At 45.7% G+C, this 23,537-nt stretch overlaps 1 protein-coding gene across 1 annotated transcript; it reads left to right on the forward strand.

Annotated features, from left to right (window-relative positions):
- The first annotated feature begins 12,189 nt into the window (after positions 1-12,189).
- LOC148344752 (uncharacterized) lies at positions 12,190-14,429 on the forward strand. Its single transcript, XM_088308826.1, has 4 exons — positions 12,190-12,194; positions 12,371-12,417; positions 12,632-12,779; positions 12,874-14,429. Exons 1-4 carry the CDS (start codon positions 12,190-12,192, stop codon positions 14,273-14,275), a joined length of 1,602 nt encoding a protein of 533 aa, XP_088164952.1. The 3' UTR covers positions 14,276-14,429.
- The last annotated feature ends 9,108 nt before the right edge of the window (positions 14,430-23,537 follow it).

A 23,537-nucleotide genomic window follows, 5' to 3' on the forward strand; every position in this document is an offset into this window, starting at 1 on the left:
CAAGCACCTGATTTTCTCAACATCAGAGAAGGTTGTGATTTTTTGCATGTTTTTCTTACTTAACTGTTGTACTTTTTGGCTCTACCAAATCCATATTCTATCCAAGGCTCATCCCAGGTGGGATGCAAGAGTCTGTTTGGAGAAATCGTCATAGCTGTGTCGACGAGGGAAATCATGAACAAATGTATGAAGGAATAGTCAAAATGTCTCTGAGATATGAGCAGTCACGCGATAGTATGTCAAGCAACAGCAGCAAGGATTTTACTGCTGAATTTATTGCTATATGTAATACCTTGGAAGATATAGTACTAGCGCTAGCTAATTGTAACTAGTAGGCTACTATGTTTGCTATGGCTGGGTAGCGATACATGCCATGATTTGCTTGCAAGCAACAAGCTGGGATTGTTGCAAGCCCATTTGGTGGATTTATGTGACATTTGAAAATTGTCTTGAGCCTAATCTGAATTTATCGATGTCTGTTATTGTTATTTGAAGTTATAATATTGCTAATTGCCATATTGTAAGTAACACTTGTCAGCTTACATCTGTGGCCCTCACACATTCCTGCAGCAAAATCTGGATGCACATTTATTTTCCAATAAAGGTTAGTGATGACATGCCATTGAAGGACTTTTTGCACATGACAACTCTTGCTTGAGATTTTAGCAAGGCTCATGGAGGTTGACACGAATGATTAGCTTTCGCAGGCCACATAAAATGATATGGCCTCTCGGCCTTGAGTTTGACACCTGTAGCATAAAGGGTTAAAACACTGCAACACCTGTGCCATTCATTAGCTCGTTTCTAGCATTTTTCTTTGTTTGTGAGCATTAAGATAAAAGATTTTTGTGAGACTAGGATTAGTTGTTTTTTTTATGCGTAATTCTCTTTGTTGTATGTTTAGTTTAACAGCAATAAACAGCTTGAAGTCTCTTGTTTGAACAACTGTTCCTATCTGCTTAACTATTGCTTGTTGTGTAATAATTGAGGTCACTGTCACAGCGTTCATATCTCAGATGTTTGCTTGCATGTCCAAGCAAAAAAAATTTTTTTTTAATATGTCCCAACTACAGGGCATATCTAAAAAAAATTGTAAGACAGGTAGGTCATTTGCATCGACGTTCGTGAACGAAGGGCAGCATAGTGATTAGCATGTCTGTCTCACAGATTTGGAGTTCAAATCTTGACTCTTTATCATGTTATCCGTAAGTTTGTGTTTTTTTTTCACGTGCCCCTTCTTCCTTCCATAATGCTAGAACAGGGATAATTGATGAATCTAAAATGCCCATTGGCATGAATGTGACTGCGTGTATCTCATCCCTGACTCAAATTTACGCAGGATAGGGTTCAGCTGACCCACAACCGTAATGAGGACAAGCACGATGGAAAGTGGAAAGATGCATTGTGTGATAAGATACCATAAATCAAAGTGACAGAAACACGTTAAACTGAAACTAAATAAATATAGTTTTACAGGCCAAATAGGGAAGCCAGTTCTCTGCGCAATCACGGAGTAGAGCATGTAATTAACACTGCCAAAGGTCAAGGGAGCAAATCTCACAAGGATTGCTTTATTAAAAATGCATGCATTAATAGCACTGGGAGCCACTTTGGAAACAAATGACAGAAATGGTTTCCATCTCTCATGCTACTCTTGATTAAACAAAGAACAAATGATAGTTTAAGAGGAAATACTTCAACTTCAATTGTGAAAGATGGAAGACAGAAAATAAAAGGAGGATACTGTAGATTCATTTGATGGACAGCACTTAAGTGGCTATTTGATACCACTTGCACTGTTAGTGATGCAGAGGATTACAAGGTGACACACAGCTACTTAGTGCACCGAAAGCCACTGACTGACATACGTCTGTGATATTTGGAGAGCCTCAACCATTACAAGTCAGATAAGTCAATCAGGCTGAGTGAAGAAACATGTGTCTGACACTGTCACGATGAATTTTACATGAACCCTTTGGGAGGGGTCGGGTTGCTATTGATTGACTCAGACTGAACCTTTTCCTTTCCAATAACCCGAGAACCTTATGAATTGCTTTAAATCGATGGGAAACAAAAACCCAAGGTAGCAAAGTGAAATAAAAGAATCTACAATACTGTAATCAGAGTAACAATTTCATATTCTTAACATTTGCTCAAGCTCAGCCTGGGGCTGAGCTTTATCACTTAAACAAACCGAAAGCAACAGGTATAATTTATTAATAGTACCTTTGCTGCACTCCAAAAAATGTAACATTAGATTTAATTAATCAGGTAACATCAACGGGTCCCACACAACTATTTTATTTAAATGTGAAGAATATTAGATGACCAAATTTCAGCAAACATTTTAAATTACTATTACATCATATAGTTGTGTTGAATTTATTTGAATCTACTCAACGTTATTGGTGAATTTCGTCACCATTGTGTTTAATTTATATTTGCAACAATAACTGTTGTACTGTGTTTAATATACTTCACACAAATTAGCTACAGGCCCTAAACAAATTCCACAAAAGTCAATTCAAAATATTCACATTTAATTTAATCAAGTACTAGGCCAAAACAAGGCATATAAAAAAAATTAAAAAATACTCCTTCATGTTGGATGACATGTATTACAATGTCAGGATCCACATCGATGAAAAGAGGAAATCAGAACAAATGATTTGAGACGAACTGTTTTAACAGTCATAGACTATGATTGTCTTGTTGTCACACTATTTTAAAAATATATTTATAACAATTCAAAATGTTTTAAAATGTTTACCAATATTAAAAATATAATCAACTACAACTATGATGGAAAATTAGGAATAGAATATACTTTTTCTTATCACTTTGGTTCAGACTCGATTAAAATAACAGTACTCCAATAATTATTTCAGCTCTTAGTTACAAATCTGGAATTTGTTTTGCAAATCACAAGACCAATCAACACCAATATGTACGCTGCCAATTTGGCACAGGAGAATCCCCATTTATTTTCATGTTTCATAATTGATGAAATATTAAAGGGCCATGTTACGATGGAAATCAACCAGTCTGTAATTTACATACCATTACTGATTTAAGAGTCATCCAAAATCAACATATCACACTACTGACATCATACCGAACTGCTATCACAGACTGGCCACATGAATTCAAAGGGTGGGGGAGAAACATGTGATGGAGGCAGGGCATTAAATTTTGACTTTTATAATTCCTTCTTAAACACACTTTCTCGGTTGTATGTTTCACCAAGATCTACAAAATTTGGGAGGCATATGTAACAGTCCGGCGCCATGGTGGACGACTGGTTAGCACGATGGCCTCACAGTGCAAAGGTCGTGGGATTGATTCCGGCTCCGGCCTTCCTGTGTGGAGTTTTCGTGTTCTCCCGGTGCCTGCGTGGGTTACCTCCGGGTACTCCGGTTTCCTCCCACATTCCAAAAACATGCATGGCAGATTGATTGGACACTCTGAATTGCCCCTAGGTATGAGTATGAGTGTGGATGCTTGTTCGTCTCTGTGTGTTCTGCGATTGGCTGGCACCCAGTTCTGGGTGTACCCCGCCTACTGCCCCAAGATAGCTGGGATAGGCTCCAGCAACCCCCGCGACCCTAGTGAGGAGAAGCGGTACAGATAATGGCTGGATGGATGTAACAGCCTACAACGTAAAAAAAAAAAACATTTTAGAGCCATTTGCTAAACCTATCATGAAGTCTATTTTGACGCCATTTCGGGGGGGCCTTTTATACAGGTCATATTTTAATTCATCGCGCCAAGAGATTTCAGCCAAGATAAAAAGATATTGAAAGCTGTAATTGCTCTCAAGTTGTTGTAATGCACAGTTTGCAAAGAAAAAAATGATGCTATTTTGGGGCATATATTTATTCAACACAAGAGAGTACCAGATGATTACTTGAAGCAGGCATTTAATTGTACAAATGGATGTGTTTGGTGGTGCTCGACAGGCTGTCGATGGATTGTGGTTGACAACTGCCTCACAGAAAAACTTCAGTTTCTATTGCTTTCATTCATTGCTCTTATCAATATTGCAGTGCAGTTAGGGGTTGAACGAATGATCCTTGTTTAAGTAGCAGCAAGTCACAGGTTATAGACAGACATGCCTGAACGAGCTAGTGAAGTAGACAAGTTCGACAAGTGCTTTGGTGAATCTACAAAGCATATCTGAGGTTTTAAGCATTATCGTGATTAAAACATCAGCTGCACTGAGACATCTGAATACATCAGATCTCCCTGAATACTGTCAATCGAGTCACATGCGCACTTCCTGCATCACTGGAAGATCACTGATATGCATTTTGTGTCATCGATTGTTCTTGAATAAACCACAATTCCAATTAAGTTGGGGTGTGGTGTATAATGTAAACATCAAAAGAAAACAATTACTTTTAAGTCCTCAATTTACGAATGAGTTCCGCTCCTACGATGAAGCAGAACCTCAAAACCTATACAGTCCATTTAGCTATATGCAGAACACTCCAGCAGTGTTGGTTTGCAAGTGCTAACTTATGCAGGGTGTTTTATTCAGTGTTGATGTGCTAAAGAAGTACAGATAGGTACAGTGTTTGAATTTGGCTTTGCAAGTCATGCAAATTAACTCTATATTATTATTATAGAGTGAACTGTCGTGTGAGTTTTTTTAAAAAACTAATCCTGAGTTAACGTTTTAATTTTGACAGCCCTATGCTTATAGTATTGTATGTGTACCTGGTGGATATGTGTGGCTGTTAATTCAGCAGATATGTCCTTGTTTGTCATGTGGAGAGCTCTGGTATGCCATGTTTGGTTGTGAAGTGCAGTCATGGGGATCTCATCTGACCCAAACCCATCTGACGCACAAAAACAGGAACACTAAAACACACACTCAAATTCACTGGTGCATACAGTTGTTGGCCACCTATATGATATACTGTATTTTGGTACTTTATTGCACAAATAAAGACCATATAATTTCTTCCCTTAATGTATTCTATCTATTCTATTCTCCCTCCAACACTCCCTTCGACTCAGTCCTTCCATCTCATCTCTGTCTGGTATTAATGTGGGAGTGATGGAAGAGGGCTGTATAAGAGGCCTGACATTGCTCATCTTTGGTCTATGATGCATTGCATCCCTGGGCCTCCCTGCAGCCCCATTATGCCCTGATTAATTGGGCCTGCTTAAGTCAATAACTCATCCGTTCAAAAACAAAAAGCTCTAGTGGTGAACACAAGGCGCAAGTGGGGTTGGATTTAAAAAGAGGCAAGAAGGAAGGACACAGAGAAAGAGTAAAGGGGAGTAAGTAAAGGAAATGTTTAAATGTAAGTAAAATAAACAACAACAACCTACCAAGGCTCGAACAACATTGTGTATTCCGTTAATTACATGCTTGCTTGTACATAACCGTTTTGCTTTTATGCAGAGTTCACTATTTAATACAATTCTCAGGTCTCTTAACTACATGTCTGTGGCAAACAGGGCTGGACTGGCCTGGTCTTACAAGGCAGATGCCCAGTGGGCCGGTGTCTTTTTGGGGCTGATGCGATGTTATTTCATTATTATTTTCCTCCATTTTAACTCTGTTTTTTTTTTTTTAAATCAATTTCTATCAGAAACATTATTTTTTTTTTAGATTGATATCAGTAATTGTTTTCTTCTTGCTAGGGGGCGTAACATAAAATAATTAAGCACTGCATTAGTTTAACACGATGGCTGTCATTGGTCTAAAACTAACTCTGTCATATTGAGGTTTGTGCAGCAAAAAAGTTAACCAAGATATTTCTACACCACTACAAACTACAATCGCTGAAATAAATGTGTTTAAAAAAAACAAAAACAAAGGGTGAGGTGTTTTTTGTTCTCCAAGGAAGTAAGGTACGATAATACCTCACGAGGCAAAAATTACTGTACTCAAGTATTTTTTTTTGCCATTTTCTGAAATGACAGAAAAACATTCTGCAATTTGCCATATCATACAATACTGCACGTGTGATTAAAATGCAACTTGAGTCAAAGATTTTCTTTGCAATATGTTTTATGGACCGCACTTGTCTATACACAGTATTCTATTCATTATTGCATTTGTGGAATAAGAATTTAAAGACAACTGCACCCGTTTTCAGCCAACGTTTTATGAGGCACCGTCCTCTACTGTCGGCTAAAATTGATGTCAATCACAGTTCCCCTTGTAAATGTCACATGACCAAACCCAAACATGTGAGCAGTGACGTCTGTAAGGTGAGCCCATGGGCATGTTGATGTCAATTTTCAGTTAACAGCAGGTGGCAGTACAAGACAAAACAGATTATAAATTGGATAAAAAACGGATGGCTTATTCTTCTTCCTCAACACAATATAAATCAGAATAATGTGTTTGGACGGACAACAGACTGTAGTATTGTAAAGAAAATGTTCTTCATCTCACCATCACTATTTGACAGTGTCAATTAAAACAGAGCATTATTATCTTAATGAAGATCGAATATTCGCCGGTGACAGCTTGACTTGACTGTGCTGACTCCTGTTATTTTTCTTTACTGAAATGCCGTCTGCGCCGCACACACAATAATACACACACGCACACACGCAGACACACACATCGTCAGCATCCAGCTGCAGACGATAGATCATCGCCTTGGAAAGCAGATTACGCCTAATCACTACAGACACTTAGAGCATCACTCTGATCAGATAACAACACCGATATGATGTCAACAGAAACACACACGCACACACACAACATGGATTTAAGAGCACAGCCCATCTTATCACTATTTGGTTTGAAGAAATGACATGTTTGACAGCAGTGTCAGTTAGGAGCAGTGTTATGACATGTCTGAGCCACTGTGAAAAAGGCCAACTAGTGTCGGCCCAGCAGATAAGAGGGAATAAAGGCAATGAACTGTAGGCCTTCATTGTCTGGTAGCTGAAGAGGCTTTTGTTCGGTGACGTCTCTGGATTTACAGACTTGTGCGTACGTGTGTACTATACAAGGGAGAGACAAAAATGTGGCAGGAAGATTTAACAAGTTAGCTGATCATCTTTCCATCATTTAATCTTCCTCCTTCGGAGATAACACAGACTGTCTGGCTCCTTCCTGCTCAGCACTCAGATGGGTCCTATATCACAAACACGCACTTCGTACACACCCCGACTCACTCATACACACTGAGTGGAGCTGCAGCAGAGCTGTCAAAGCACACATATGAGTTTGGCCTGGCCTCTGAGGAAACACGGCCCAGCTCCAGTCATAAATAATAATGGGATTGGCTACATGACATGTTGAGTGATGGGGCCCCTCTCAGAACTCATTTACATGGCTTTGTGTAGCAATCATCGGCCCCCTAATGTAGCGCTAAGCAAATGAGCCTTTCAGAATATTGTGCAATTTATCGCAAGTCAACTGGCACCAGGCGAGTGCTCTATAAATCACATTGGAACACATGGCCTCAATGACAGCTAAATCAACATGGAGTAATTGCTTTGAAATGTGGAGGAAGTGTGCTGGCTTGCTGGGTGAAGCTGTGCGGTCAGAGGAGCTGTGTAGCTAACCTCACTGTGACACTGGAAATGTAACATACAGATGGGTTAGACTTGTGGAAAGGGAACGTCAAAGTCAGGTGAAGGGCCGGTGGCACATTTTAATGAAAACTAATGTAACGGGAAATGATCAGACAGGTCAGCAAGTGATTGAAAGCAGATTGATGAGCATGAACAATAAAATTATCAGAACGCAGGCTTAACTGAAAAGATGGAGAGAACTATTTTAGGGGTGACCACCAGACAGTGTGAAAATACATCTGGTTCAGGGCTGGTTTGTGTCTCTGTGCATGTTTGTGTGTGGGGGCGAGAGTGTGTGAGCGAGCAAACATAATCCTGTCCATCAGTGTCTATTACCCTGACAGCAAGTGAGATTAATGATCACAGGGTCAGAGGCACGCAACCCCACCCCATGAAAGCACACACACACGTGCGCGCGGATGCACGCACACTCACACACACTCTGATTGTGATAGACATTGTCCACCATTTGTGTTTCCTTCCAAATGAAAAAAAAATCAAAATGTCAAAGCTCCTTTAAGACATCCGTCATCTTTTAACTGCTAATTTCGCTGTCTGTGCTTTGGTGTGGTGCGTGGTGGCTGAAGTGTGCTGCTTCTGGAACACCGTTTTTGTGAGCATGAATGCAAAAATGATGGCCTGAAAGACGCAATTTTTTTTTTACTGAAAACTAGTTATTAACAGTGCCATTTTGACCACTGATTTAAATAACAGCCATTTTGAAGTCTTGAAAATGGGACTCAAGTGTTTGAAAATGACACATGGCACATTCCTGCCATGCAAACACTGCCAACAGCAAAAAGAGCTTTTGGGCTAGTCGGAATAATTATTCTGTTTTTGGGATAACCTTGCATAGTTGAGTCTTTTTGTACATGGAGAAGAGTGTAGCACACTCTACACTCAACACATACATTAGCGTGAGTCTTTTGTAAAGTTTTTGGATAAGGCTGAGTTTTTCTTGATATTGGCAGCTGTTACAGGCCAGGAATGCATATTATAGCATTCAAGGTTTTTGTTGGCCCACATGTGCGGACAATGAAGTCTATATATTACAACATAAGTACAAAGACGAACCATTCTCTTTTAATTATATGGTTGTTTATTTAACACACCCTAAATTAACCATTTTATAAAATGACATTAACTGTGCTAGTCACATATTCAAATATTTTTCTTGTCCCATACTAAACCTTTAGCACTCCTACAGTACACTACTAATATACAATGAGCATCAAAGAAGAATTATGTATGCAAACATTCCAACATTTCAAAAGGAACAAACTTGCTAAAACAACACCAATGTAATGTGGCTCCGCCTAGAAACTTTTTTCAAACAGTAGGCGGGACGGCTTTTTTGGCAACGTTTAGTCTTTGACAAAAAACAAAAAAGGCTAAATGTCTCTGTTATTAATGACGCAGGCCGCTCAGCGATCTTAATTCCATTTGCATAATGAGCCATAGCTGATAAGTCACTCATCAGAGCTAATGGAGTGTCTTTCATTAATTAAAACATCTCATTCCCACTGCTGCTCTCATTACTCCGCCAGATGGTTGTCATTACACTGCTGTTTGTCAGTCATGACATCACATATTGTAAAAGGTTCGTTAATATCTGTAACACGTGGTGCGAATTTGCCTTTGGGCATCGTTCCCTCTTCTGTACTAATAGGTTAGTTCAGCTAGTAAGCTCACCCTGAGCATACTTCACTGATAGAAGATTACAAAATTTGAGATGTCCTCTCGTGGGTTTATGTCAAAATAGTGACATCATTTATATATCTACAAAATAATCACTTTTATTTATTACCAGTCACATTCAACCCTCTAATCAGCCATTATCCTTATAATTTTTCTGTTTACCCAAAATGATATCATTTTTATAATTGTTTGAGTATATAATGGCTGTGGCGTGCAAAGCACAACAGATGCCATGTGTTTCAATGCCTCTTAGAATGTATTTTACCCGTGTTGTTGTGGATGTTGCATTTCGGACAATTTGGAATATTCTGCCCCCTTGATCACAAACAGAGGCCGCTTCCTTTTTGTTGAAAGGGGGCAGGGAATGGACACCAGGTAGCACCCAAGGACCACATGAGTACCCCGTGGAATTTAGGCGTGGCCGTGGTAATGTGATTGCACCAAGTTTGGTGAGAACGACTGTACGGCTGAAGGATTGTGAAAAATAAGTCAGATCATACTTCAAAAAATTATGTTTAAAACACAATAGTCATAATTATGAAACAATCTAGAGAAAAACTGTAAATGTGGCGGTAACGGAGCATGACACTAATGAACTAGTTCATTGTGCTCTGTTGTTCAAAATCTTAAAAGTCAGGTCGGAAACAGAGTACCCCTTGTATTCTGTACTGAAACACTATTATGAATAAGCACACAATTTACAAGATCAAAACAGTCTATCCCTCCATGTGTACAGGCACACACACACCCCCACACACGCGCACACACAGACACACGCATGCACACTGTTCTGCTGAGCAGAGTGGATTTGACTCCCCCTTTGGCCTCCTCTCGCAGATGTACAGCAGCACAGCTCACAATGCATGCGAATGATGCAACTGCTCTCCAGCTCACTGCTCCGAGGATGAACGGCTCCAATTAGCCCGTAATGGGCCTCTGCTCGCCCCGGTTTCTCTCCCTCCAGCTCCCCCTGTTCCGCGTCCGATTGCCTGGATCTGCTGTCACAGATAATCGAGCTGCAACCACCTCCCACCACCACAAACAGGCCTTGTCACTGGCGCTCGGCAAAGGTCACAGCCTGGCAATTAAAGCCACCCTCTAGGGGGTGAGGAGGGAAGGCAGAGAATGGTGACACTTGCAGAACAGCACTAACCTCTCAACATGATCTCCAACAGGATTAGTTGTTGGCTGCTGAGCGCTTGACACACGCGCACACGTGCTTCACTGTGAGCTGAGCTGTGTTTGGTAAATGATGACTAGCTTTTAACAGTATGTGCTCAAGCACATTCTAGAGGTCAACTGTCCTACGTAGACAGCGACATGCTCAAAAATGCACACGCAAAGATATTTGAATGTTGTGCTAAGGTACTCATCCTCACAAATGCCTGAGTTTAATTGTGCACTAGCCTTGTCCTTGAGCTTCTTACCTTTATTCTTCCTCTTCACGCTCATGCAGAACCCCCCCCCCCCTTTCCCTTTAAGAGCTCCATCATTTCCAGCCTCACTAATCTGTGCTACATGCCCCTCCTCCGCCATCCGTCAGAGTCCTCACATTGTTTTGACGTCTAGTTAATTCTGGCCTGGATGATTTATCAAACTCTTATTACGGTCTGCTGAAAGCCTCATTTATTGTCCTGATGTATGGTAATGATATCCTCGCTCCATTGCCTGCCCAGAATCTTAACCAAAACACTTTTGTCCTCTCTTCCCAACCCTTCCTCTTTCTCCAGATTGTTTCTCACCATGCATATGGATGACGGATTAAAGGAAAAAACCAACATTGTTTTAGTAAGGTGTTGGACCACAAAGAGTTGTCCGTCTGTTAAGATCCCTATTAAGTGCAACCCTTAGCACCCACTGGACAGCAAACCTCTACCAAGGCCAAACTATTGCAAACATTTCTGAATTGTTGTACAGTCCATGAAAGTTGTGATGTGCTGGGTGATTCTGTTCCACACCAGACCTTTCGGTGGCAGTACTGAGCATTTCTGTCATGAGCACTAACTGCTACGCTCAGCTTTTTGTACAACAATGGAATAAGACTATGTGGGAAAAAATAGCCCTTTCTCAACCTGATACCAAATGCTCTACATGAGCCGGCACAAATCAGATTGACAGTTATTGGCAAACAGTCACACTGCTACCCTGAGAATAGGCATTTTACTCCTCCAGCAGATCATCAAATATCACCAATCTCAAGTTACTCCATGGCCTCGACATTAAAATGAAACGCACTTGCTGAATAATTCAGACTGTGGCAGGATCCAAGGGGTATTAGACATCAATGGAGGACAATAAGCGCTGGTGAGAAATCAATGGAGTCAGACTATACATAATGTCCACAGAGCAATATCCATTTTGCGTCTGAAATCATTTAAATTGAAAGCTGTTTATCTATTTTGCTAACAATCCCTCTATGAGGCCTAAGCAACAAGTTTGTGTTTCACTAAAATCTCCTAAAACAACACCAACAACAAAAATTGTTTTATTAAACTGCGTAATAGTGCTTCCAAAGTTAGGCTACAATTGAATCCTTCTTTTCTAAAAACATTTTTGAGATTAAAACTCTCTGTAAAGAGTGTCCTGACCATGACAGCAGCAGAAGCCCACGCTGTAAAATATGTTTTTTCAACACAGTGGAATAGAATTGAAACCATAAAACAACAATTATCGGTATTGTAAGTCATTGCTACATGAAATGTAAAGAAGCTAAACATTTTTTTTAAACTCCAAAGACTTTTAATCTCAGCTAGGAACACAATCAAAGTAGAATAACTATTTACTATTGTAGGAGAGCATTGGAAACAAACAGCAAAAAAGTCTCCAACAGCGCCAATATAATCTGCCAGTGGACCCTCGAAAATTTTAAAAGTTGTTAAAAAAAAAGTTTTCTTTTTGGCTCATGTACCACCAAAACCCACAAAATCTTTTTGTCATACCATGACGTATGTTTTGATAATTATCTGAGAATAGACACAAATGATTATTCAACGAAAAACACATTACGGTAGTTTGTTTCCTTAACATGAACATTTCATTCTGAGGCCTTATCTTCGTTTTTACTCAAATTAAAAATCAATACTAGCACTTTAGTATCAATATGATACCATTACCTGCTTAGTATCAAATCCATCAACACTTGGATCAATCTGCACAGCCTTTGCAAAAGTCCGTTGTTCGTGTCTCTTGTCCTCTGTGTTTTTTTCCGTTTTCTCAGTTGATTGAATGCTTTCCTGCATGAATTATGCGGGAAACGTTTTTTCAAATGATTATTGTCAATATCATTCAAAATCTGCCCCCTAAAAAATATGATTACCGCCTACCTGTGGGGTTTCGGGTTAGGGGGCCTGCCAAGCTTTTTCCCTTTTTCCCTTTTCCCTAGGTTCCGGCTGTTTTCCGCCAGGCACGCCTCCGACCGGAGAGGGCGTCGGCTCCTGCGCACCTGCTGCCCATCATCAGCAATCACCGCGGGGGTTTAAAGCTCAGCGCTGCCAGGAGCCAGACGCCGGATTATTCCGTTACCTACCTCGGTACCCGGTCCACGTCGACGTTCGCCTCGTGCACGTCCGCGCCTTGTGTTATGAAACCCGAGTTAACCATTGTCTTTCCTCGCTCTCCCTCCAGCCGCCCAGCGCCAGCCCGAGCCCGATCCTCCGCCGCCAGCCGCCGAGCCCCGGAGCGTGGATCGCACCTCGTACGCCCGTACGCCGCCTGCCTGCCCTTCTCAGCCTCCGCCGGCTCGCCGCCGCCTTCGCCTCCACGCCGCTCTCCGCGCCCGCGTTCCTCCCGCCACAGCGCCGGTGCACACTCAGCGCGCCGTCTCCGCTGCACCTCCGCGAGCGCACATCTCGCCACCCCAGCGAGCACCCCGGCGCTGACTCGCCGCTCCTCCACCTGTCCTCCTGCCCTGGTCCCGGCACCCGTTCCTCTCCCCCCGAACCCTTCAATAAATCCTCCTCAACCATCCTCGCTTGCTCTTGGGTCCAGTTTTCCTTTATCACGGTTCCCTGAACCGTTACAGAATAATCCGGCCCCAATGGACCCAGCGAGCTCGGATTCCCTCCAAGAGGCCCTCTCCCACCAAGGCAGACAGCTGGGAAGACACGAGAGGATGATGCAGGAGTTCATGGACTCCGTCCAGGCTCTCCACCACCAACTCGCGCTCCTTTCGAAGCAGGTCAGCTCTCTTCCCTCTGCTTCCGGCCTCCCGGAGGGCACCTCCCCGGTCCCTTCTCCCCCTCCTCCGCCCGCCGTGTTCTCTTCGAGCGGCAGGGAACCCCATGTCCCCACTCCCGAGCCGTTTTCCGGTGATCTGGGCTCTTGTAGCCAGTTCATATTGAGCACCTCGTTGGTGTTCGATCTCCAACCCCAAAGTTACCCGACCGATCGAGCTCGCATCGCCTACATGGTGAACCTGCTCCGCGGCCGCGCCGCGAAATGGGCCACCGCCTTGTGGGAGGCATCGGCCCCGGCGATGGCCTCCTACTCCCACTTCTGCCAAGAGTTGCGGCGGGTATTCGACCATCCCGTCAAGGGGCGCGAGGCCACCCGCCGATTGCTCGCACTCCGGCAGGGTTCCCGCTCCGCCGCCGACTTTTCGGTGGAGTTCCGCATTCTCGCCCACGAGTGCGGGTGGAACGAGCCCGCCCTTCGGGGAGTGTTCCTCAACGGGCTGACGGACCAGCTCAAGGATGAGCTGGCCGTTCGGGATGAGACCGCCTCTCTTGAAGACCTCATTGCCCTGGCTATTAAGGTAGACAACCGGTTGCGGGAGCGGCAGTCCGAGCGGACGCGTAGGTCGCCCCGTCCGGCGGCACGCGCTCCCGCACCTCCCGTCGACTTCCCTCCGCGACTACCGGTTACGCCTCCCGTCGGACAGGAGGAGCCCATGCAGCTGGGGAGAACCCGCCTGGATCCTCAGGAACGCCAGAGGCGCCTCTCGAGCCACCTATGCCTCTATTGTGGCAACCCCGGTCACTACATCGCCGCTTGCCACGTGAAGCCAAAAGAGGGGGCTCGCCGCTGATCAGGAGTCCCGCGGCGAGCCATAACGTGTCAGCTACGGGCTCCTCTTCACGCATGTCCATCCCAGCCCGCCTCCTCTGGCAGACCCAATCCCTCTCGGTCGCCGTACTGGTGGACTCCGGAGCGGATGGGAACTTCCTGGACCTGGCTCTGGCTCGCCGGCTGGGTGTCCCCCTGGAGCCTCTCCCTTCCCCACGGCGCGTGGTGGCTCTGGATGGACGCCTCATCTCCCAGGTCTTCCATCAAACGGGACCCCTAACCCTTATTGTTTCCGGTAACCACCGGGAGACCATCCAGCTCCTCCTAATCCACTCGCCACAAGTCCCCCTGGTCCTGGGTTTCCCGTGGCTCCAGCTACACAACCCCGCGATAGACTGGAGGAGATGTGCAATCACCGGGTGGAGCGAGCTTTGCCACTCACAGTGCCTTCTGTCCGCCGACCCCGCTCCCCGATCGGTTCCTCGCTCCCCGGCTCCACCCGACCTGGCGTCCGTCCCCACGGACTACCATGACCTGGCCCAGGTTTTTTGCAAAGACCTCGCCCGCACCCTTCCTCCCCATCGGCCCTATGACTGCGCCATAGACCTCTTTCCCGGAGCTCCGCTGCCCAGCTCCCGGCTGTACAACATCTCCCGTCCCGAGAAGGAGGCCCTCGAGACCTACATCCGCGACTCCCTGGCGGCCGGTCTGATTCGGCCCTCTTCCTCGCCCCTGGGAGCGGGTTTCTTTTTTGTCAAGAAGAAAGACTCCTCCCTTCGCCCTTGCATTGACTTCAAGGCTCTCAACGGCATCACAGTCAAAAATAAGACCTCTCTGCCCCTCATAGACCCCTCATTCGAGCCCCTCTGCGAAGCCCAGGTCTTCTCCAAGCTCGATCTCCGGAACGCCTACCATTTGGTCCGCATCCGCGAGGGCGATGAATGGAAGACGGCCTTCAATACCCCCCTTGGACATTTTGAGTATCTCGTCATGCCCTTCGGCCTCACCAACGCCCCCGCCGTTTTTCAAGCTCTCATGACCGACATTCTCCGGGATATGCTCAACCGTTTCGTCTTTATTTACCTGGATGACATCCTCATCTTCTCCCGATCCCTCGAGGACCACCGCCGCCACGTCCGATCAGTCCTCCAGCGCCTGCTGGAAAACCGCCTGTTCGTGAAACCGGAGAAATGCGAGTTCCACGTCCCATCGATCCATTTCCTGGGCTACGTCATCGCCCAGGGTCAACTCCAGCCGGATCCCGCCAAGATCCAGGCGGTGGTGGAATGGCCTACTCCCACTAATCGCAAGGAACTCCAACGCTTCCTGGGGTTCGCTAATTTCTACCGTCGATTCATCCGCAATTACAGCAAGGTTGCTAGTCCTCTCACGGCCCTCACCTCCACCCTCACCCCCTTTCAGTGGACTTCGGGAGCGGCTCAAGCTTTCGGGCATCTAAAGGAAGCCTTCACCAGCGCTCCGGTCCTCAGACACCCCGATCCCGCACTCCAGTTCGTGGTGGAGGTGGATGCTTCCGACACGGGGGCGGGAGCGGTGCTCTCCCAGCGGGACCCCGACACCCAGAAGACTCATCCATGCGCCTTCTTCTCCCGACGCCTGTCCCCCGCCGAGAAGAACTATGACGTCGGCAATCGGGAGTTGCTGGCAGTCGTCTGGGCTCTCCAGGAGTGGCGGCACTGGCTGGAGGGCACCGCCGTCCCCTTCCTCGTCTGGACCGACCACAAAAATCTGGCCTACCTGCAGTCAGCCAAGCGGATGAACCCCCGTCAAGCCCGTTGGCACCTCTTCTTGAGCCGATTCAACTTCACCCTTTCCTTCCGTCCCGGGTCGAACAACGGCAAGGCGGACGCCCTCTCCCGGATGTTCGCTCCGCCTGCCAGTCCAGAGACCACACAGACCATTCTCCCGTCCTCCTGTCTCCTGGGGGCGGCCTCCTGGGAGATCGAGCGCACGGTTCGCGAGGCGCAGAAAACCCAACCCGATCCCCGACCTGACCCCTCGGACCTCCTCTTCGTCCCCGATGCCGCACGCTCCCAGGTCCTCCAGTGGGGGCACTCCTCCTCGCTCACCTGCCACCCTGGCGTCACGCGCACCCTTCGCTTCCTCCAAGCGCACTTCTGGTGGCCCAGTATGACAAAAGACACGCGAGAATTCGTGCTGGCCTGCTCGGTTTGCGCCCGCGGAAAGGCCTCACACTCGGCTCCGGCCGGTCTTCTCCACCCTCTGCCTATCCCGAGCCGCCCCTGGTCCCACATCGCTGTGGACTTCGTCACGGGTCTTCCTTCGTCCAAAGGACACACAGTTATCCTCACCATTATCGACCGCTTCTCCAAGAGCGTCCACTTCGTTCCCCTTCCCAAGCTACCCACCGCCTTGGAGACAGCCACACTCCTGACCCAGCACGTTTTCCGGCTCCACGGCCTCCCGCAAGACATCGTCTCCGACCGGGGCCCCCAGTTCTCTTCCCAGGTCTGGAGGGAGTTCTGTAAGGCAGTGGGCGCCACAGCCAGCCTTTCCTCCGGTTACCACCCGCAGACCAACGGGCAGACCGAGCGGGCCAATCAACACCTGGAGGCAGCGCTGCGGTGCGTGGTGGCCCGGAACCCCGAGACATGGAGCGAGGCTCTCGCATGGATCGAGTACGCCCACAACTCCCTCTCCTGCGCCTCGACAGGTATGTCGCCGTTCATGGCCTGTCTTGGCTACCAACCTCCCCTTTTTGCGGAGCAGGAGCGTGCAGTGGCGGTTCCCTCGGTGGAGGAACACATCAGTCGGGCCAAGGCCGTCTGGGCAGAGGTCAAGGCCTCCCTCACCCGCTCGGCGCAACGCAACAAGCGCCTGGCGGACCGTCGTCGAACCCCAGCTCCCGACTACCAGCCCGGTCAGCAGGTCTGGCTCTCGACCCGCGACCTTCCCCTCCAGGCCGATTCACGTAAGCTGTCTCCGCGCTACATTGGTCCCTTTCCCATCACCAAGATCATTAACCCCTGTTCTGTCAGACTAAAGCTCCCCGATTCCCTCAAGATCCACCCCACCTTCCACGTTTCTCTCCTCAAGCCGGTCTCTTCCAGCGTCCTAAGCCCTCCGACCATCTCCCCTCCACCCCCCCCTGATGATCGACGACCACCCAGCCTTCACGGTCTCCAAAGTGTTGGACGTTAGACGTCGGGGGAGGGGGTTTCAGTTCCTCGTGGACTGGGAGGGTTACGGTCCGGAGGAACGTTCTTGGATCTCCCGCAAGCTCTTCATTGACGACTCCCCGATCCGGGAGTTTTACGCCACACACCCGGACAAACCAGGAAGGACGCCAGGAGGCGTCCGTTGAGGGGGGGGTACTGTGGGGTTTCGGGTTAGGGGGCCTGCCAAGCTTTTTCCCTTTTTCCCTTTTCCCTAGGTTCCGGCTGTTTTCCGCCAGGCACGCCTCCGACCGGAGAGGGCGTCGGCTCCTGCGCACCTGCTGCCCATCATCAGCAATCACCGCGGGGGTTTAAAGCTCAGCGCTGCCAGGAGCCAGACGCCGGATTATTCCGTTACCTACCTCGGTACCCGGTCCACGTCGACGTTCGCCTCGTGCACGTCCGCGCCTTGTGTTATGAAACCCGAGTTAACCATTGTCTTTCCTCGCTCTCCCTCCAGCCGCCCAGCGCCAGCCCGAGCCCGATCCTCCGCCGCCAGCCGCCGAGCCCCGGAGCGTGGATCGCACCTCGTACGCCCGTACGCCGCCTGCCTGCCCTTCTCAGCCTCCGCCGGCTCGCCGCCGCCTTCGCCTCCACGCCGCTCTCCGCGCCCGCGTTCCTCCCGCCACAGCGCCGGTGCACACTCAGCGCGCCGTCTCCGCTGCACCTCCGCGAGCGCACATCTCGCCACCCCAGCGAGCACCCCGGCGCTGACTCGCCGCTCCTCCACCTGTCCTCCTGCCCTGGTCCCGGCACCCGTTCCTCTCCCCCCGAACCCTTCAATAAATCCTCCTCAACCATCCTCGCTTGCTCTTGGGTCCAGTTTTCCTTTATCACGGTTCCCTGAACCGTTACACTACCAGTGGTATATAGTGTGTATATATATATATATATACATATATATATACACTTTCCACAAAAAAAAACGCTATACACTTTCCACAAAAAAAATGCTAGCTAGTGTTGCCAGGCAGATTTCATAGTATCAGTGGTATGTAATATTTGTTCAAGGCCTTCAGAATGAACTGTGCGGGCGTCTGTGCTGTGTGAGTCAATGGGCTCTAAGCCTTGATAGACAGTTACGATAGCCAATCAGATCACGAGTTGGTTACAGTGAGCCTTCTCGTAGGCCTCACGTTGAAGGTGTACTGTGATTCAATAATCATTTGTGAGAGGGCAGGGCCAGGCCAGACATTCTTATCTTTACATGGTTGATGCACCTCATTTCCCCAAATACTGTATTTCTACCTCCTCCCAAATTGCTTCTCTGTAGATGTGAGATAACAAAATTCACTTCCTTCAATACTGCGTTACGAGTGAGGTCTTCTGCGCATGAGGGTCACTTTTGGGAGAGATTTAGGGGCTATTAAAACATTAATTCCGATTTATGCAGAAATTTGGGATATATATCGGCAGTTTAAGAACGGAACTCGTTTGTAACCCGAAGACCGCCTGTATACTGCAGTAACATGGTCCCGAGATAATGTTCCAGATTAAAGGTTAAAAATATGAAACTTCAACCAAAAGGTTCTGGATGCGAATTTCGATAAATTGTAATCTCTGTGAGCGCGTTGACAAAAACCTTCATCAGGCAGAAATACCAACACGATTGTCTAATGCATCACTGGCCATGCTGGCAAGTAAGTTAAACATCTGCAAAATGCGGATTGGCGGATGATAATTAAGAATCCTGGTTGCTACTACTTGATTTCAATTATTTGTGGCTGGAGCCTATCATTCGTTGACACAAAATGAGTGGACTTCAAAGACTGACCTTGCTTTGGCCCCATGTCTCGAGCCACCACTATCGTCTTCTTACTCTGCAGGGACAAGGGGGTGCTTTCAATACCTGAATGACCTCAAATATTACCTAAATGTCCGCTGTCATCTCACTCAAATAGTAACTAATGAGAAGTGAAGGCCGCTCACGTTCTGCTGCTCACAGCAATGCAAACCACATGTGGCTTCAGTGTTTGCCTCAGGTGTGTTTGCTTGTGTATGTATGCGTGACTCTCTTTATAATGCCCGTGCATGGGTGTGTGGGCATTAGTGCAAGCGAGTGTGTGTAAGCATGTTGTATGTATTATATGTACAATAACTCAGGGATCCTTGGTGATGTTAATGGCTCCTGACAAACTGAGGGGAACTTACCAAGATAATTTGTTCATGTCGGAAAACACACACGCACGCGCACACAAAAAATGAGAAAATGAGGGAACTGTGAAGTATCAGGATTATTCCTGATTGTCAATTGTTTTTTAGTGGTGCCGTGCAGGTTGCAACGGTGCTGTAGTCATATGGAATAATTAATTCAAATAAAAATAAGCGTTAAAGTGTATGGGAAATGATTTTTACAAATCTTAAAATGTTGTATTAAACAATAAACTATCTATGTTGCACTGAATGGTTTCTCAAATTGATAAGCATCCATCCATCCATTATCTGTACCGCTTGTCCTCACAAGGGTCGTGGGGGTGCTGGAGCCTATCCCAGCTTTCTTTGGGCAGTAGGCAGGGTTTGATAAGCATTACCATGGATTTAATATTACACTTTAAAAATGTTCTGGGCGGGGCCAGCACGACAGTAAAATCACGAAGAAGGTGACTATGACATCATCGAGCCACATGGGCAACTTTCTGGCTGTGAAGTGTTCTTCATGGTTTTTCTTCTAATTCATTTTGTTTCTCTTTTAATTAAACAATAAAAACAGAGCTAACAATACATACTGACAGCTTGTCACCATCAAACAGCCAGCTCACGAAAATATTGAGTTCTGTGCATCTTTTTTGAGCCGTTTCATTTCGGTTTTACTAAAGTAATTATTTGGAAAAAGTACCAAAGTACTTCTTAAAAAAATCACCTTGAGTTTTATTTTGTGTGCCATACACTTTAAGCTTCTTAGTGCAATATATAGAGAGAGTGGAGCAACATCTGCTTGAAAGGGAGTCAGGATATCAAGCTTGAGATTGGTACTTTTTTCAGTCAGGTGTCCCACTGACACTGCAAAGCAGCCACGCACACACATTTTATCCCTCAACTCCACCTTCACCCACACAGTAGCTGCGGTCCTATGGCGGCACTCCGCTGGCGACTTCATTAAAGAATATGTATGGTGCCATTAGATGTCAGTAGGCCACCTTTAGTGTCTCAGCAATCCCAACACAATTCCCCTTTACACATTAATCCAATCAACTCTCGTTCATTCTTTTTCTCTCCCTATCACTTCTCCCGCTATCCTCCAAATCATCCATCAGTCCGTCTCCGTGCACTCCTTGACCTAATTAAGCAAGACACCTGATCTTTCACCTTTCAGATGATGCCTCTCACTATCACCCCCTCTGCCTCTCCTCCGACTTGGCCGTCTACCCCTTTCTCACCGCCTCTTCCCTCTTCGGTCTTTTTTTTTTTCCCCTACTCGATTTCGCTCTTGCCCGCTGTTCCGTCCATTCATCTTCCATGCTGCAATCCTCTCTCTCACCTTGCCCTCCTCCCCCTTTACTCCACTTCTCATCTCTCCTCTCCCCAGCCCCTTATTGCTCTATCAATCTCTCTGACAGAAGATCAATATCAGCACAGCGACTGCTTTTCTTCCTCTCCTTCTCCGCCTACGTTATTCTCACTCTCAGGCCCATCTCATTGGCTGTACTCGGATCCCTTTTAGTAGAAAATTTTGCATTCCATTAGCACTCTAACATACTGTCTGCTGTGAAACACTTCCATCACCTGTTTATTGTTTTAAAGGGTGGCCTCCTCTTTGAGCCAATATTTCCTGTGACATTATTATCTACTTTTACTAAAACGTACAACAAAATAATATGGGGCAGGCAATATCCACATTGTTTTTGAGTCTACTTGTAATAAATTCCTTATTTTACAGTTTTATATGCAGTGCATGGACTACATCAGGGATGGGCAACTTGAATGTTGGAGGGGACCACAATTTTTCATCAGTGCAACTGAGGAGCGACCTAGCACCCAATGTTATTGAAACAGATGGATTTTACAAAAATGCTATTTTGAATATGGAAGTATTTGTTCTATATATGTATATTTCATTTTTGAGAATATAATTATCAATGTAATGTTTAAATACCGACTATACTTACTCAACAGCAAAATTACCACACCCTCTAATTTGTTCCAGTGCAAAGGGTTTGTCTTGCGTAAAAATTACCATTCAAGGACGGCACAAAACTGTTGAACGAGAAACCAACATTAAGTTCAAGCACAAATATTTTTCCCCACAAAAATCAACTCACTCAAAATGTTAATATTGTGAAAGTACTATGATTGTCCTGTATATCATTCCGAATCTGCCTAATAATGATGAGGCCTACTCATGCTATAATCTAGGGCAATATATGAACCAGTGTAAGCACGTGTTTATCATCTTGTGGTGATACTACAACTTAAAACTAAGGTCGACTCCAGCATATTTGCATTCCTTTTTCTTTTCCAGTATTTTTTTTTTCAGATTTTGGATATGTATATTGAATGTTTTGGCATTTGAGCAGTTGGCCATCTTTTTGAAGAATTTGTGTTTGAGGGGTAATAAATCAAGGTGCTACTTAGGGTGTGGTCTGGGGGCTTCATGCAGCTACCCATCCCTGAACTACCTTATGAAACTACAATCTTTATGAAAAGACTCCAAGAAACATGTCCCTGTGCAAGATTTTCCCCTGTCAAATGTCGTTTGTGTTGCTTTCCACTATGATGCGACTGTATGTGTTTAACACCACATGGACAGGCCCACTTCCAATGATTCAGTGTTTCAACTTACCAGGGTAGCATCAGGATAGAAAAATAATAATGAATGGAATGACCTGCAATTATACTATCAGGCAGTGCACTGCAAATAGCCACAAAGAATTTGAATCTTAAAAATAACCTACAATAATCCGTCATTTATGGTAACTTTCAAACTGCAATTATACAGACTGTAGTTTTCAAATGTTCACACATTTCATTACATTAAAAAACCTTTGGGCTACAACATTAGAACATTTCCTGCTCTGTCAGTTTTACATGATTTTGGTGTTTAAACAAATACCGCACTTCCATGTGTCAACATTTGACAGCGCTGCAGGACTGTAGGTCATTGTGAATATGAGCAAGTACCCTGTAAAGTGACCTCAGTGGTGGCGTGCTGTGTCCCAAAGCCCAGAGACGGCCTCCAGCATGTGAAATTTTGAGTCAGAGTGGCTGCCCTGCCAGTCTTTCCAATTACTCAGACATTAGCAGGCAGTGAGAAGCGGCTAATTTGACAAGAGGAGATGATGCCCATTCATATCCACCCTGCTTCAGTGGCCCTGAGTAAATATTTCCCCAAGCTCAGTTTAAATAGAAAAACAATATTTGAACAGCTGAGAGCGGAGAAAGAGTGTGCGGGTACGAAGAGGGTGGGGATGAACTGAAACTCTCAATCCTTTATTATAAATGCAATGCATATTTATAAAGTAGCTGGTCCTTAAGGGTAAACTGGAGCCTGGGTACACACAAAAAGAATGTTATTTGACTCAACAGCCTTTTAGGATAAAGGACATTTATCGTTGATGTTGGATTACAGTTGTTTGGATTAGATTTAGTAAATAGGAAAAGCACTGAACTGGAACAGGACCTTTGTCTCACATTTTTACAGAAATGAAAGAAAACGTGGACTTATACCAATAACCATTTACTTTGGTTTCTATGCGTCTTGACGTTATCATTTTATTTTACTGACATCAGAAAAAAAGAACAATGCACGTCTATGCTAAACTAGCCTCGTTTGTAAATATTAAACTTCAGCTTTTGAGGGGAAAGAACACTACATTCCAAAGTAAATCCAGAACTATATGAGAGCTTGGATGTTTTGATAGTAACTGCCAATTCATTCCAAGTACACCCTCCAAACACCTTCCATGCAATGCCTTTGGAATATACACCATTAAATTGAAGCAAATGGGTACTGAAAATAACTGAAAATGGACATATTGTGCCAGAGACAATCATCCTTAACTAGGTCAAGTAACAGGGGTATCAAATTCAAATATTCGCACTCGGAGCAGAATGACTCTTACTGGCCCTTCACTGAGAGTTCAACTGAGA

This window comes from Idiotropiscis lumnitzeri, chromosome 1 (assembly GCF_059441095.1).
Source record: "Idiotropiscis lumnitzeri isolate Australia: NSW breed Sydney's pygmy pipehorse chromosome 1, RoL_Ilum_1.0, whole genome shotgun sequence".
NCBI lineage: Eukaryota > Metazoa > Chordata > Actinopteri > Syngnathiformes > Syngnathidae > Idiotropiscis > Idiotropiscis lumnitzeri.

Bases quoted from the DNA above. Each gene is read 5' to 3' on its own strand.
- LOC148344752 (XM_088308826.1), top strand. The intron at 12,418-12,631 runs GTCCGTTGTTCG...CCTTTTCCCTAG, and splicing joins TCTGCACAGCCTTTGCAAAA to GTTCCGGCTGTTTTCCGCCA. The intron at 12,780-12,873 runs GTACCCGGTCCA...CTCTCCCTCCAG, and splicing joins TTATTCCGTTACCTACCTCG to CCGCCCAGCGCCAGCCCGAG.